Below are 17535 nucleotides of genomic sequence, written 5' to 3' on the forward strand. Positions count from 1 at the left end.
TGCCAGTCTTCATCCCATAAGTCTTATTTCCCTCCCTACTTAGGTGGAGTCCATCTCATGAGAACAGTCCTCTGTCCATGAATGCCTCCCAGTGGTCCAACATCCCAAAGCCCTCCAATGCCTGTGCCATCTGTTGAGCATCATGATCTTGTCTTTTCTTCACTCTCCTTTTCTAGGAACAGGTAGAATCCCACTGAAGATCACTTGAGCCTCCATTCCTTTAAGCATCTTCCCCAGCTTGGCATAGTCTTCCTTGATGCATCCTAGCAAGAATCTAGCAGTATCATTTGTCCCCATGAGCAGAACAATCAGTGGATACTTTGCTGCTCCCATAGACATATTAAAACTGCAGGCAGTCCAAGAAACCTGCAAGCAGTTTCTCCCAGTCATTCAGTCAATGCATAGTCAAGTGATGTCAGATAACATAACAACAGATTTCGACGTCAACAAACGAGAAAGTGAGATCCATCTCCCTCTACATGGAGACAGTCAATCTGTGGAACTGGTGTATTCGACACCAGATAACCCTGTCAGCAGTACATCTCCCTTGGATACACAACGCTGTGGCAGATATTTGTCACCAGACCACAAATGGGAATTGCATGATTCCATGATACAGAATATATTCCATCAATAGGGGGTCTCTATTGGAACTGTTTGTGTCACAGCAGAACAGACAATGAATGCACAGTTTACTGCTCCAGAGTAGCCGTAAGTCAGGACTCCAGCAGTGATGCATTTCTAGTTACTTGGTCAGGACAACTAAGGTACTCCTTCCCACCCATCCTCCTCTTACTTCAGATTCTCAGGAAGATTGCACAAAATGGGGCAATGATCATTCTGCCTGCTCCCAGATGGCCAAGACAATTCTTCAGATGACAGACTTCCTCAGATGTCAGTACGCCCATATATCAGCATCTAGATCTTCCCAGACCTTTTGACCCAAGACAAGGGCAGGGTCAGACATCCCAGTCCAGCTCCCTCCACCTGACAGTCTAATATTTGGAAGGGTGTCGAACTTAAAGAGGTCATGTTCACAGACAGGCCAGACCATCTTTAACAATATTAGGAAAGACTCCATGAGGAAATGCTATGTAGCTAAGCGGAAAAAGTTCTCGATCTGGTTACAGTGTCACCAGATAACTCCAGAGGAATCCAATGTCCCTCCTATATTTAAATATCTCCTATCCTTAAAGACAACAAGTCTTTCCCTTAGTTCTCTAAGTGTCCACTTACAGCTATCAGCCCTGTCATCCTCTGATTGATAACCATTCAATCTTCACCCATCCTGTGACAGTATATTTTCTGAAGGATCTGGTCAGAACCTTTCCTCCCATGATCAAACCTATCCCAACATGGGATCTCAGTTTGGTCCTCTCGTTGTTAACAAGTGCGCCATTCAAACTCATGGCTTCATGCTCTTTAGTCTACTTGATATGAAGGTGGCCTTTTAGGCAGCCGTCACCTCAGCCAAAAGAGTAGGTGAACTGAGGGCCCTTATGGTAGACCCACCGTATACAATCCATAAGGATAACATTTCTCTCAGACTACATCCTTAATTTACCACCAAGGTGGTCTTGGGTTTTCATCAGACACTCCGCCTACCTTTTTCCCCAAAGCCACACGCCGCCAGTGAAGACAGTAGACTTCATTCATTGGACATCTGTTGGGCCATGGTGTTCTCCCTGCAAAGAACAAAATCCTTTTGGAAACTGCCTAGATTATGTATATCATTCACAGAACAGAGAGGGGAAGCAACCTCTTCCCAAAGACTTTCCACGTCGATTTTGGCATGCATTGTCCTGTGTTATGGGTTGCTCTTCTCTTACAGGGAGTGAGCACTCGCTCCACTGGAGCTCAGGCCACTTCTGTAGCCTCTTTGGGTATGTCTTCACTGTAATTAAAAACCCACGGATGGCCTGTGCCAGTGGACACAGGCTCAGGCTAAGGGGCTGTTTAATTGGAGTGTAGACTTCTGGGCTCAGGTTGTATCCTGAGCTCTGGGATCCTCCCACCTCCCAGGGTCCTAGAACCTGGGCTCCAGCCAGAGCTCAGAAGTCTACACTGCAGTAAAAAGAGCCACAAGCCTGGTGAGCCCAAGTCAGCTGGCATGGGCCAGCTATGGGTTTTTAATTGCAGTGTAGACTTACCCTCTTTGTGGCATTCCTGTCATCAAAATTTGTAATGCAACTATGTGTGGGGTTTGATCTGTACCTTCATGAGACTCTATGTCCTAGTGCAGGCTTCAGCAGCTGATGCATCTATCAGTACAGCAGTACACCTGTCATTGATATAGCAGAGGTCCTTGCCACCCTCTTCAATGACTACTGCTTGTCAGTCACCCGTGTGGAAAATACATTGGGATCAGAACTCAAAGAAAGAAGTTACTTACCTTGTATAGTAACTGGCATTCTTCAAGATGAGTGGTCCCTGTTGTATTTTAGTACCCACATTACTTCCCCTCTGCTTCAGATCTTTCTCTTACAATTTGCAGTAGAGAAGGAACTGGAGAAATGGTTGGTCCACACCACCTCTTGTACTCTGTTTGGAGAGTGAGGAGAGGAAGGATACATGTGTGGACCAACAGACAGTGTTACCAAAAATCTTCCAGTCTCAGGCACATGGAGCACATGTGTGCCCACAGTAGAATACACATAGGGATCACACATCTGGAAGAAGTCCAGTTACTGTGCAAGGTAAGTAACTTCTCTTTAATACAGCATTTTTCCTTTAGCAAAGGTTCTGTTTTGCTGATCTTCTTGTGCTGCAAGTTCTTGTTTGTTTTATTCCAGGGACAGATTTATGGATTTTAAAAGTTAGTAGTCACAACCATAATAATTAGAATCCAAAGTGTCTTTCTCTTTGGATTATTAAAATGTTTAATTTTGTCTCATTTATATAAAATAAAATGCTACGTTTTGCAAGGGTGAGAAATTCTGATCTGCCATTTTGAATTTGTTCTTTAAACCTACATGAGTTTACAATGTCCATATAAGGACATAGTCTCAAATTCTGAAACTGACTGCTCAGATGGATCCTTGCACCTGCACAGAACTCTAATAAAATCAGTGAAGCTCTACATCAGGGATCTCATACTCAAATCACCACGAGGTCCACATGAGGCCTAGTACATTGGCCCGAGAGCCACATCACTGAAACCTTAGATATGTTATAATAGCCCTACAGAATAGAAATGCTGGGGCAGATCCTCAGCTGGTGTAAATTGCCATAGCTCCACTGACTTCCACTGAACTCTGGCAATTTATACCAGCCGATGATGTGCCCAGCTGTATGCAGTGTTCATGTTTAGCCCTAAGGTCTAAAATTGCATCTCTTTCTCACTTGAGGCCTTGTTGGAAATGGCCCTGAGAATCAGACCATGGGATTTGAAAAGTAAGTGACTGGAAGAGTAATCAAAATGCAGAGTGAAAGTGACTGGGAGAATGGGAAGAGACAGAATGAGGGAAACTCACTGATATGGGGGAAGAAAAGAATTGAGTCATACATAAAGAAGAAAGCTCCTGTCCTGTTCCACGGAACAGACAGATTTAAAGTAACTAACATCATTCACAAGAATGAATCCATTTACCTCCTTCATACCGCTGCCCCAAGAATCTGCTCCCCCAATGAGTAGTTCAAAGACATCAGTGCAAATTATATTCTTTACATCCCCTGTTAAATTACTGCTGAAGAAACGCTAAATGTAGTTGTGCTGCAAGGATCCGTTAATTCATATTTTACCACTCTTCCCCTTCCCTGCCCCCATTCCAACCCCTTCCCCAAAGTCCCCGCCCCCTCCCTGTCTCTATTCCAACCCCTTCGCCAAATCCCTGCCCCAGCCCTGCCTCTTCTCCTCCTCCTCCTCCCCTGAGCACGCTGCATCCCTGCTGCTCCCCCCTCCCTCCTGGAAAGTCCTAAGTGCCGCCAAACAACTGTTTGGCGGCAGGAAGCACTGGGAGGTAGGCATAGGAGCAGGGGTGCGGCATGCTTGCAGGGGAGGAATTTGGCTGCCAGTGGGTGCTCGAGCCCCAGAGCACCCACGGAGTCGGTGCCTATGGCGGGCCACAGGAAATAACTCCGTGGGCCGCGTGTTTAAGACCCCTGCTCTACATGGATGCAAGGGTCCACCTGCACAGATCCAGTTGTGGGATTGGGGCACTAGGTGGTAAAAAACGGAATATTAATATAATCTGTTAAAAGACTGTTCCAACTCTTCTCCTGTAGCTCAGTTCAGTCATACAAACATTTTTTTCTCTAAGATTCGAGTATCTGATTATTAATTGTCTCTAAATGTAGAAGTTTAACCTAATTTCCATATTCTGAATTTGCTTACAGTTCAGGGCCACCATCCTGAAAACCCTTTGAAGATGAGACTACTTTGTATAAGGAACTGGGCTCCCCTTCCCCATGCATTTTGCTTTGCAAACAGTCCTCACATAGTCCCCTGTAGGTTCAACACAGCATGCTTTATTTACAGTGTCTTATACGGGTTTGTGTCCCCACAGCATAAGACTTCCCCCAAGCTCTACCTAATCCATAGGCACAGGGTGCGATGGGGAGAGAGATCTCATCTCTCTGAGACCCTGGGTGTCTGCTCTTCCTTCCAGCCGTTGCCTCCTCCTTTCCTGTCTCCCTTTTAACTGTCCCCAGCTGACAAGCTGAATCACCTTGTTAACTGGTTAATGACCCAGTCCTTAATTATCTCCCAAATTTGGCCCCTTTGGGAAGCTTATAGAGTGGTGAGTTGGCCTTAAGCTACTCCCATTCTGTCACAGGATCCTAGTTTTATAACATTGCAGCACAACCTAGTCTCTAAATCTGTGCTCTAAAGATGAGGCATTATGGAAAAGTGACTGCATTGTTAATGAAGATTTTTTCTTTACTTACCTTGACAGTTATCTGCAAACTGTGTTTGCTTATAGATTATATTAATATAAAATATGAGCAAAACTATACATATGGAATTAAGGGAATAATACATTCTTGTAGAAAATATTTGTACTCTAAAGAAAAAAGTTTATTGTACCTGGTTAAACATTCTTTGTTCTCTTATGTGGATGCTGAAGTGAAAGTAAAAGATTCCAGCAGTTTCCAGAAATACCCACCCCAAATTATAAATTGCAAGTTTCAAAAGGGACTCTGTGTAGTATTCTGTGTCAAAGCCTCCAGCTGTCAATCCCTTCTTCCTAAAAGCAGATAGAGCGTAGAAATAATATGCTAAGTTTTCCTTTGCATCAGAGAATGTCTACACTGCAATAGGGAGCACATGTAGACATACCTGAGCTAGCTTTGATCTAGCTAGGTTAACAGTAGTTCTGTTATGTCTATGTATGCTGCAGTCACACCTCCCAACTGCCTTCCTTACGAAAATGAATACCCAACAATCAAGCACGTTCTTAAGGAAGGATACAACATCAGTCTGCATCACTACTGGCATTGCAGATTCATTAAGATTTCTGAAAAATTATGCCATTTCCCATGTGTTCCTTATGCTCTTCTACTACATACAGTTTAACTGAAAGCACTTCTCTATTAAGGAGTCTAGAAAATTTCAACGAGAAGACACATTTAGCACATATTAACACAGACAACAATATTCAGAAGAACAATTGCACACATTTGACTGTTCCTTTTTTATCTGGAAGAATATCTAGAGAATACTTTATCTTATTAATGATCTCTCTCCGTTATGTTCGTTGTAGATCTGGACTCATCCATTGACCTTGATTTGAAAAAATCTGTACTAGAAATGGGCCACTATTTAGACCTAAATTGTTTTTTCTACACCTATTTTAAAAATGTCTGGCATGCCCATGCGCATTAACTGGTCTGTGGGACAAAATGGCTATTTTATGTGACAGAACCTGAGATTTAATATCTAAAAGAGGTACTTCAGGAGTGATGTCATTAGCCAGTTTTTATAAGGAACTGGGTACTCACAGCCTGTCGTATCACTGTGAAGGTCTAATAGCTTCAGGACCAATGGGAGAGTAAATGATGTACTGCTATTCAGGGATTGTCCAGTCTTTAATACGCGTTCAGTTAGTTTATATTGAAAAGAAAGACACGCACACACGGTAGAAATTCTCTGAAATAGTTTGAGAGCAATCCTGTGTGTCCCAGTGTAGGAGACATAACATCACCATAAGAGTGCTAATCTATATAGGAAATTGCTTTCTGAGAACAACAATTATAAGGAAGTTGATTTTTATTGTGGAAATAAAATCTAATAAATATTTCAGGTGTTTGGGTTCATTCATATATTAGATAAGTCCAAAACCCATCATCTGTTTAGTATAGTGATGTTAATGTTGTAGCGTTTTACAATGGAAAAATGTACAGGACAGTCTAACATTATATATCAGAACGATTTACTCATGATAGTCTATGACGTAGTATATAGTTTTAATTGGTCAGAGTTAAAAATGAGAGTTCTAACAATAACTCCAGTTTATTAAGACAAATTATGCAAAATCTGTTTCCCAGGGTGATTACTTCCATTCTGCCAGTTGTTTGTGGTGGGAAACTGTGTGAAGAAGGAGAATGGAAAGGGAAAAGTTTTTTCATAGTCATTCTGGAAGTAGGAGTTTGATGCTATAGGCAATCATGAGCCAATAATTTTTGATCTGTTCACTCAAAAGTTAAGCTTTGAAGGTTTTGATCATATTAGTTTTGTCTAGAAAAATATTTAAAGTATTTGCACACATTTTCATGAGAGGGCTTTCTTGTAACATCATTAGTTGACATTAATGGGAAAATTACATTTGCTATACATGACAAATCGCATTTTAGAAAGAAAAATTGAGGAGTATTCTAACCAGAAGTTGGAAAACATTAAAAAGAAAGATTCTTTATGACTGAAGCATAACTAAAGGTGTATAATTCTGTATATGAAGAATCCAGATATCTGAATACTTAAAATAAAACTGGGTTATGTAAACATACTTTTGGTTTTAAGCATTGATTCCTGTAGCTTAAAAGAAGTTGATATATATCTGTCCCTTCTGTAAGAGCAATGAAAAATATACTTGCTTTGCAGGATGGCAGTTCAGCTGTCAAGGATGAACAGGTTAGCATTGCTAGTGAAGACACTGGATCATATGTATTACAAGAACAACAAGAATCTCTAATCTGTCAGGAACCTCTAGAGTTGGAAGAAATTCCTGAAATGCCAGAACTGCCAGCTCCTGAGAGCTATTCTGAATCTATATGTGAAGAGGATGTCACCCTTGCTTTGAAAGAGCTAGATGAGAGATGTGAAGAAGAAGAAGCTGACTTCTCTGGGTTATCTAGGTAAGAGTACACTTTATTTTAACTTCAGAAATAATGTACCACTTGTATATTCTAGCTTTCACATTAGTCAAGTAAAGCAACCCTTTTTCTGGTTGAATTTCTCATACTTATTATCAGAAATCTACTAACAGTACAAACTTTTAAAATAAGCACATCAAATAAATGTTTGATTCATTCTTCAAGTTACTCCCAACGTGGATCCCACTTACGGGTGTCGGTGTACCCCAGAACAGGAGTTTGGAGCATTTTCACTAGTAGTGTCTGGCAAGGGTTGTGCATGCACCCTGTATGCCCAAATTCCACTCAGTTCTTTCTAACCACTTTAGGCAGTGAGTCAGAACAAAACTGTGTCCTTTTTGTAGATTTTGTTACTTGTTAGAGTAGAAGTTTATAATTAATTTGTTTATAGTTAGTTGTACACCTCGACCCCGATATAATGTGGTCTGATATTATGCAAATTCAAATATAATGCGGTAAAACAGCGCTCCGGGGAGCGGGGCTGCTTTACCTCGTTATATCTGAATTCGTGTTAGCTCAAGCAGTTCCTCTGCTCCCCCACTTACTTGCTGCGCCCCCCCCCCGCCTCAGCTCACCTCCCTTCCGCCTCCTCCCACGAGCGCACCGCCGCTCTTCTCCCCCATCCCTCCCAGCTTCCTGCGCCAAACAGCTGATTGGCGTGGCAAGGCTGGGAGGGAGGGAGAAGCGGAGTGGCGGCGGCATGCTCAGGGGAGGAGGCGGAGGCAGAGCGGAGGTGAGCTGGGGCAGGGAGCGATTCTTCTCCCTACCCCGATATAACACGGTCTCACCTATAAGATGGTAAGATTTTTTGGTTCCCGAGGACCGCATTATATCAGGGTGGAGGTGTAGTTGTTACTGTTTCATTTAGCCATTGGCAGAAGAGGGAGAGAGAGAGCAGATTGGAGCAGGGTTAGTTATGTCAGAGCCTAGATCTCCCAGCTTCAAATCACATCCTTCCTGTGTGTGGGTGGGGGGGGAAGGGTTCTCCTCTTTTTTTTTTTTTTCTTATGGAAAAATCCATGAGCATTATACTGGCCTTGAAGTAGAGACTGAGCACAGAGACTTCTTGTTCCCAACTCATCCTTCCAGTGCTCCTGTCCCTAGAAATGTGACACTGAGCACAGGAGCGGTAAAGAAACTGAAAGAGAGTAAAAAAAAATTCATCATAGTCGTCAAGAACCTCTGTTGTCCAAGGACTGACATCTTAAATGCCAAGTTGACAAAGTAAGAGGATGGGCTCCTCAAAGGAATCATTTTCTGCTGGGTTGGGAAAAAGTGGGACCAGAACCCTCACTGCTGCACCATAATGAAGAGCCAGCACAGAGATCTTCTTTGATAACAAGGGCTTAAAGACACAGGAATGCAAAGTTGTGTTTATTATACCCCACCAAGGCATCAGATTTATCAGCACTATCCGTCACAACACCGCAACACTCAGCATTGTCTACTCCGCACTGCCTTTATTGGTACCATTGTCACAAGTGTACCCCATTGTGGGGCGTCAGGTCTTGGGGGAATCAAAGTAGAAATTTAGCAGTCCAAGTGGCCTAGCCTTTTGTGTAACCACAGCCCAGTGGCCAGAGTCAGTACAGTTGCCCTTGGGTACATGGCAGCGTGACCCAATGGTTAAGGTCAATGGGGCAGTCCTGCTGTGTGGCCCTAGGGAACCAGTGTTTCCACAATCAGTCTAGCTCACCCAGTAGCTCAGTCCAGATCCCTGCGGCACTTCCTACACTTCCATCCAAAGCTGGTAATCTTGTGGCCTCTGCTGTCTTTCCTCCTTTGGTGACAGTCGGCTGGGGGTCCACTGGAGCCTCAGCCTAGCTGGTTTCTGGGTCCTGGAGCTCTGGCAGTGTCCCTGGAGGAACCTGTAACACACATTTGCTCTTGTCGGTGGCCAGCTCAGACTGAACTTAGCTACTCCTTTTTATATGCTGGGTCCAGCTGGAGCATGCCCAGCAGGGGTGAGGGGGCGTGGCTTCCTCACCCTACAGAGTGTGGTTATCCCGTGTTGAACCAGTGTGCTGTAGGTACACCCTGTAACAATCATCATTATTAATTAAATCCTGCTTGCTACTTGCACTGGTCCCAGCCTCTGAGGATTCCTCATTGCAGAGGGAGACAGCGACAGCATCCTCAGCACAGGTTTCTCTTCCAAACAATTTCTCATCTCTGAGAGGTTCTTTTAGGTCCTCGCCAAATCTCAGGGTAATTCTAACACCTGACTCCCCAATCCTGAGAGTTTTCCCCAATTTTGGTACTAGCCAGATCTCCTTCCTAGAAAGAAACAAGGTTCCTATGATGAAAATGTATCTGAGAAAACATGGCAGTATGATTAAGAATGTGAACTCCATTCAGATCCTGCAGTCACCTATTATATGACTCCAATATTAGATGTTTCTGCATCCAAAGATTCTTAATTCCTCCTCAGACTCTGACAAGAGATCCCTTCCAAAGAGGAAAGTATATAGACAAAAGGAAAATAACGTCAGGGAGGGATATAGGAAAGAACCTCCTGTAACCTAAGGATTTAAATCCTCAGTATACTCCTTGGCTTCCCCAAAATTGGTCAAATTTTTCTTTTCCATATGATCAGCAACCATGGTCATATCAGACATCCTGGGCCATAATATCCACATTTTCAAGGACAAGTTTCCCCACAATACATGTGGTCTACATGTAAGTAGCCTGTTGCAAATTTTTGTGAATCTTATCACTGTCCTCATTAAGTTCAAGAGACAGAGGAACAACAAGATACTAATGATGAGGAAATACCTATTCATCAGGAAGATCCTTCTGATCATCTACATTGTTCTTCCTTGCCTGATGAAGGCATTTTACATGTTTTACCCTTTGATGATTTTAAAACCTTTCAAGAAATATTAGAATGTATGGCAAAATGTATGCCGGTCTGGGGTTCCGTCTGCCTCCTGCACTGCCCGTCTGGGGTTCTGTCCGCTGGCCCCTGCCACTTTTCAAAGGTTGCCGACCGCTGCTATAGAGTTTGTTGCAGCTCTCCTAGATTTGGTGGCAGCAAGAGCATTCTTCCCCCCAGACAAATTTCAGATAATGAAGAATCTGATCCTCCAAAACAGTCAGGATGTGTCTGAATCTTCTAGGCCATAGGGCTTCATTTACAGTTGTAACTCTGTTTGCCAGATTATGTCCGATACTATTTCATACTTGGATTCAAGTCAGTTTACAACCCAAAGCTTCATGACATGTCATTAAAGGTGGTGATTCTGGACCAGATTCTAGTTTCTCTGGACTGACAGAGGATAAAAGAAAAGTATATATGGAAGTTCAGTTTGTTTCTCCCATAGCATCCAAAGCTCTGATAACAGACGTATCCCAGATGGGTTAGGGAGCACATATAGATCACATTCAACTCTTGGCTTTTGGTCTCATTTACAATCCACAATGCATGTAAACATCCTAAAATTCAGTGCAGTTAGACTAACTTGCACAATGTTTCTACCTATGATGGAGGACTCTTTAATCCAAGCTCTCATGGACAATTTCACAGAAGCCTATTATGTAAACAGGCAAGGAGGTGCAAGGTCAGATCTTCTTTGTTCTCAAGAAGCCATAAGACTCTGGGAATGGTGTATTCAGAATTGTACAGTCTGACAGCTCTTCATCTCCTGGGAGAGAGTAATGGGCTGGCAGACCCCCTAAGCAGGAAAGCGACCTCATCCCATGAATGGGAATTAAAAAATCATTTACTAGACTGACTTTTCCAAGAGTGGGGGTTTCCCCAAATAGGTTTATTTGCTTCAGATCAAAAGAGTAAATGTCCAATATTTTGTTCTCAAGCAGGACAGTATCCCAGGTCTCTAGCAGACACCTTCTTCATTTGTTGGTCACACAGTTCAATGTATGCTTTCCCTCCATTTCCGCTAATTCCAAGGGTGTTACAGAATGTAAAGTGAGAAAAAAACTCGCATTATATTGATGGATCTTGCTTGGCCTCGTCAGTCTTGGTTCTTGGACATACTGCTTTGTCAAATCACTAATTTATCACACTCCCAGTTCAGAAGGACATGGTATCACAGTCTAGTCCTTCACCCAAACGCAGCTTCATTGTGTCTCACAGTTTGGATGATATCAGGATGTCCTAAGTAGTCAGTGCTCTTTGGAGGTACAAAATGTTCTTCCGGGCAGGAAATTATCTACTAGGATTACATATACTGCAAAATGGAAATTATTTTCATTATCTGCAATATCTAAGGGTTATGTTCCATGTCAGTGTTCTATTCCAATTATTTGTTTACTGTTTCAATTGCAGGTCATTGGCATTTATTTCCACATTCCATCCTCCAGTAGAAGGAGGTTCTGTTTTCTCTCATCAATCAGTGTACGGATTTATGAGAGGTGTTCGTGTTTTCCTCTTGCGAGAAAGATCACTCCAACATGGGATTTAAATCTAGTATTTTCTTCACTTATGGACCCTCCTTTTGAACCTCTATCAAATTGTCCAATTCATTTATTGTCAATTTTGGTGGCATTTATATTAACTTGTAAAATTAAATGAATTGCAAGCTTTAATGATAAATTCTCCCTACACAGTTTTTCATATGGAGAGTGTAACTAGGAGACCACATCCGAAAGTATGGTCAGACTTTCATATCAATCAACTTATTCACTTACCAGACTTTTTTCTGAAACCTCATTCACATTGGTTTAACCTAAATTACATACTGTAGATGTCAGAAGATCATTATGATGTTACCTAGGTAGAAGTAAAATCTGTTTGTAGCACTCCAAGACTTTTCATTGCTTATGGTAATAAATCCAAAGGGATGGTTATTTTGTCACAAAGACTCTCAAAATGAATATTGGATGGTATTACGACTGCTTACAACATTAATAAAAAGAATCTTCCTTCAAATATTTGGACTCACTCTACCAGAGCACAAGCCATGTGGACAATATGCCTAAGTCAAATAGCAGTTTTCAGAGTAGCAGCCATGTTAGTCTGTATTCTCAAAAAGAAAAGGAGTACTTGTGGCACCTTAGAGACTAACAAATTTATTTGAGCATAAGCTTTGACCTGTAGCTCACGAAAGCTTATGCTCAAATAAATTTGTTAATCTCTAAGGTGCCACAAGTACTCCTTTTCAAATAGCAGTGTCCAAAATCTGCAGAGCGGCTGCCTGGCCATTAGTGCATATGTTTATGAACATTATTCATTAGTGATTGCTTCAATATCCGATGTCCATTTTGGAAAGACAGTTTTGCCATTTCTTTTCAAATAACTCATGCCCCTCACCTCCTCAAATGGTGACTTCTGGCTAATCACCATAAGTGGGATCCACAAGTGCACTAACTCAGAGAAGAAAGAACAGTTGCTTAATTCACAGTAACTGTGGTCTTTTGAGATGTTCTGCACATGTGCATCTCACAAACACCCTCTGTCCCTGCAACTAGGAGTGTGGATCCTGAGCGACAAAGTTGCAGTGTGGTCGCTATGCCCTTAAGCCCTTGGGAACAGGGGCATGAGGGCATATAGGCCACGTGTGACCCCTGATGGACATGACTAGTGAAAATGTTCCAAACGCCTGTGCTGGGGTACATAGATACCTGTAAGTGCAAAACATCTTGAAGAACCACTCTTACTGTGAGGAAAGTAACCTCACAGTTTTATTCCGTTCAGGAAATGGAACTGTTGGGTCAGTCCTGGGCCCAGCTCTATCTCCTTTGCACTTCTGAACAATGCATAGCACATAAAAAGCTGCCCTAGAGGAGCAGCGTCACACAAGAATCCTCAGTTGGCTCAAACCCATCAGCATGGGGGCAGGGGAAGGTTGGGGACCACAGAAGGTAAGCTTTAGCAGTTCAGGGAGAGCAAGAAAGCACAGACCGAGTTTGAAGATGAATAAATCACAATGAGAGAGGAACAGAAGAAGCTGAACATTGTAGATTTTTATATTGGGTCACTGTAATATGCCTTGCAAAAATTAAAGGCTGATGCCAGTCAGTAGCAGTTTGATTTCCCATGTACTAATTAAAATTCACCTGTTCTTGCAATGTGTTTACATTAAAAAAAAATTAGTTCTAGCCTGAACAGTGATGAAGATAACCTTTTAGGGTTAGTCCTCTGACTAATAGGTGTCTGGTAAATGCTGCAGACTTTGTTTGTAGATTATGGGAGAAACTGCCTGCCTCTAGCCTGCTCACAAAGGCTTGCTTTACTTGTAGCTTTTATGGGCATTGCACTACTGAACTGAACACATGCAAATATTACAAAACCAACTTATTTTCCAGTGTCATGTTGTAAATGATTGCTGTGATGAGTAGTCTAAACAATATTGTTTTTCAAAAGATTTTCTCTGGTCAAGGACTGGGAAAATAAGCAGGGGGAATTTGGTCTACCAAGCATGGTTTAGCTGCTACAATCTACTACTAGAATTGTTAGCATCAAGAAGAAAGTAAATTTGTGGGCATGTTATTGTGTTAAATGGATAAGTTTTATTTAAAATGTGCTTTAAGTGCCTCTTGAAAGGGAGGCTGGTACTGTGGGGGAAAAAATCATGTAAATTTTATAAAGTTTTTTATAAACATTGCTAATTGCAAATAAAATAGTAAGCTTGTTGTGTAATAAAGCATCAAGAAAAATAATTGTGTAAAAATATAATTTCTTCTAATACAGAAGTTTTTTTAAAATTGTTAGTGACTTTGAGTATCAGCATTGATTAATCTGTCTCATAAGTAACAGCATTATCAGAGCATTGATACATGATGAAAAGTCCATCTGTAGGACATTCTTTGAACAACAGCTTGTTAAATTGTCCATAAAAGTGGACCTGTTCCAATCTATTTCTATCCACATATAGATATTACTTAAGATAATTTTAAAAATTGGTATACTGCAGCAAGAGCTTTTGGGTTGCTCCCAAGACAAGCTAGAGCTTTGCTACATTGCAGATGATCAGATAGTCAAGGATTCAATTATATTATTTTTGGCAAGAAAATATGTCCCTTTCTTAAATGTTCTATAGATAAAAATGTTAAACAGAAACAGCATAATATATGTTTACTTTGTTATTGGATATTTGGGGCTGTTTGTATCAACATTTATATTATAGCAGCAAACGCCTTACTTACAAAAGCCTTTTAATCTTCTCCTGCTTCATTGTTTATAGTTTCACTGCAGATTGCATTTTGTTCGAAACAAAACAGAATTCTCTCTAGATTTTTAATTTTAGTGACTCACTTGTATTGCATGTTCTAATTAAAATTTTCAAAATAAATTAAATTAGTGAAAACTGTTTCTTTTTTTTCCTCATAGTATTTACTGACAAGCTTACATCATTTACTTTATTTACAGCCAAGATGAGGAAGAACAGGATGGTTTTCCAGAAGTACAGACTTCCCCACCACCTTCACCATTTCTTTCTGACATATTGGCAGCTTTTCAACCAGTGGCATATGATGATGAAGAGGAGGCCTGGCGCTGCCACGTCAATCAGATGCTGTCAGACACTGATGGATCTTGTGCAGTCTATACTTTTCATGTGTTCTCCAGGTTATTTCAGGTCAGTGACTCATTATTAATTAGTTTCTGACCCTTTTCCAAACCGTTCATTTTTCTAATTAATTTTCCAAGGCCTGACACTACCATAAAAAATTCAAATATATTAAAATAATGTAGTTATATGATCATGAAGTATTTTTTCCACAGGACCCTGCCTCATTTAATTCAAAGGATGGATATTGTGCAGGAAATAAGGCATCTGTTCAGTATTTCTTTTTATCCTCATCATTTGTGTGTCCCATCCCACACACACTTTGTTTTTTACTGAATATCATCCAAACCCTTTGCAGAATTATTGATTTCTTCATGAGCTTTTCTGTGGCACTCATCACCAAAGTATGCCAGCCTAACAAATATTAGTGAGTTTGTCTTCACAAAACCCCATGAGGTAAGGAGGTTTTTCACAGAAAGGGAATTGATATACTAGGAGATTAAGTTAAAAAATTTCTGTTAATTTAGGTTGCTTCAGTGATTGGGAACCCAGCTAGGGCCTGATTTTTTCAGAGTACTTAGCATTTTTATAGCACTTAATATGTTCTAAACACTGCAAATTAGGCATTAATTAATTAATCCTCTCACTATCCTGTGAGGAGGTGGATAAGTATTACCTCAGTGAAACTGACACAGAAAGACAAAGTGACTTGATCAAGGCCACACAGTGAGTGAGTGGCAGAACAAATATTAAAATTCAAGACCTTCTGACCCCAATTCTGTGCTCATTCCTCCAGACAACACTGCCTTACTGCCAGAGGCTTGAGCATCATCTCCCAGTTAATTCAGCTGTCGTTACAAGTGCTCAGCTTCTCTGAAAATCAGACCACAGCTGTCTGAAGTTGGGCGCCCAGAAGAAGAGAAACAAACTATTAGTATCCCCTTGTGAAAATGTTGATTTAAGTGATTTGTTCAGCATCACACAGGAAGTCTGTGACAGAGGTTATGATACAACACAGTCCTACTGGGTGGCATTCAACTGCCTTGACCAGGAAACCATAATTTCTCTTGCTGCAGTCCCCTGCCTCATTCACTATTCCAAATTCTGCAACAAATGAAGAAAGGATGGTTCAAACAACAGGTTCATTCACTACATAACCCTCATTCATTCCCTGATCACCATCCATCCTGTGCACTGAATGAGGCAGGGGTCAAGTGGGGAAAAAAGTATGTGATTTTGAAATTAAAGACTGTATCACAATTAGTATCCCATGTACTCTGATTCTCTGCTGAATTTGTCATTTTGTCATATGCTATGGAATTTCGCGCTTTGGCTACAGAATCAGCCATTTTGCTTCAGCCAGATACCTGCCATTTTAGTCCTCCCTGCTCCACCTTGACCTGGCTTTAGCTTCCTCTCTCTGTGCTGCTTTTACCACAAGCGGAAATGCATTACGTAAACAGCACTTTCTCTTTCCCTGCTGTTCATAAAAGGAGGAGCCAGAAAGCAGAGCAACAGCTCTCCCTGGCTCATGAGGACTAACCCTTGACTAGCTGTGAAGGTGTGTGCCCTGGGGGGAATGTTGCAAACCAAGGCCAAGTCATTGGGTTGCAGGCGATGGGGAGATTTCCATCTCACCCAGGCTCTGACATGTGCAGGACTGGATTAAGGCAATTGGGGGCCATAGGCGTACCACAAGAAGGTAAGGGGCCTTTTGTGACCATACCCCACTCCTGCACCATAGCCCCAAACCCCCACTTGGAGTAGCAATGACAGAGAAAAGCTGAGTGCTCTTTTCACAGTGTCCCTGAGCATCTAGCTATGTTGGGAATAACTGTTCTCTGTTACCCAGAGGCTCCATAAAATTTAGAGAATTCAGCAGCATATTATGAAAAATCAACAAATTGAACTAATTAGTACTGCTGTGGAATTGAGAGTTTCCTGCTACTGAACTAAGGAGTACCTGGCATACAATTTGTCCATTGTGGTTCAGAGTATAGGGGGCCGTGATCATAACGCATAAGTGCAAGTAGCAGAATGAAGGTTGAACAGACAAACTTAATCCTGGCATTTCCTAGCTACAGAGTGCTTGACTTTGCAATCTTACTAACATTATTTGAATGTAGATCTTTTGTATGTATTTGTAATTTTTCAGGTATTATAAAAAGAATTTATAGGAGCATACTGGGTCAGAACCATAGACTTATAAACCTATTTAATTTTAAAAAAATGAATAAACATAATTCAAAAAGTTTTCTGAAATATTATTTTCTAACTATGTTGTATCAAATATATAATGGTGTTTGCAGGCATAATTTTTTAATTGGCACTTGTTGACAGTGACCTGCATAAATCGCTACTTATCATTTATTTGTAGGACCCTACCAAATTCACAGCTCTGAAAAACATGTCATGGACCGTGAAATCTAATCTTCCCTAGCCAGGTGCCAGATTTCATGGGGTCTTCTACCCTGCACAGGGCTCCAGCTGCTAGTCAACCGGAAATGGGGAGGGACGAGACTTTCTCTTCCCCTGCAGGGGCCACTCCTAGGGTGGGTCATACCCACCTCTGGGATCTTCCCCAGCAGCAGGAAGCTCTGTGGCTCCAGCTGTCACTCCCCCTCCCACCCCCATGTGGGGAAGCCGCAGCTCCAGCTGTCGCCTTCTGTCCCCCACCCATCCCCCAGTACCCTACCACCCTCACTTCTGTGCTGCCACTGGCTTTAGAGCTGGGCTCCCAGGCAGCAGCCTTCAT

At 41.7% G+C, this 17535-nt stretch overlaps 1 protein-coding gene across 11 annotated transcripts in view; it reads left to right on the forward strand.

Moving 5' to 3' along the window:
* Window positions 1-17535, forward strand: part of LOC144929103 (protein furry homolog-like) — a 349363-nt gene that overhangs the window by 305778 nt on the left and 26050 nt on the right. For all 11 annotated transcript variants that reach the window (XM_078852535.1, XM_078852539.1, XM_078852543.1 and 8 more), the window contains 2 exons: window positions 7040-7293; window positions 14642-14849. In XM_078852535.1, coding sequence (XP_078708661.1) covers window positions 7040-7293; window positions 14642-14849 — 462 coding nt within the window. The remainder of the gene's footprint in view (window positions 1-7039; window positions 7294-14641; window positions 14850-17535) is intronic.

The sequence above is a fragment of the Lepidochelys kempii genome, chromosome 4 (genome assembly GCF_965140285.1).
Source record: "Lepidochelys kempii isolate rLepKem1 chromosome 4, rLepKem1.hap1, whole genome shotgun sequence".
In the NCBI taxonomy this organism is placed as follows: domain Eukaryota; kingdom Metazoa; phylum Chordata; order Testudines; family Cheloniidae; genus Lepidochelys; species Lepidochelys kempii.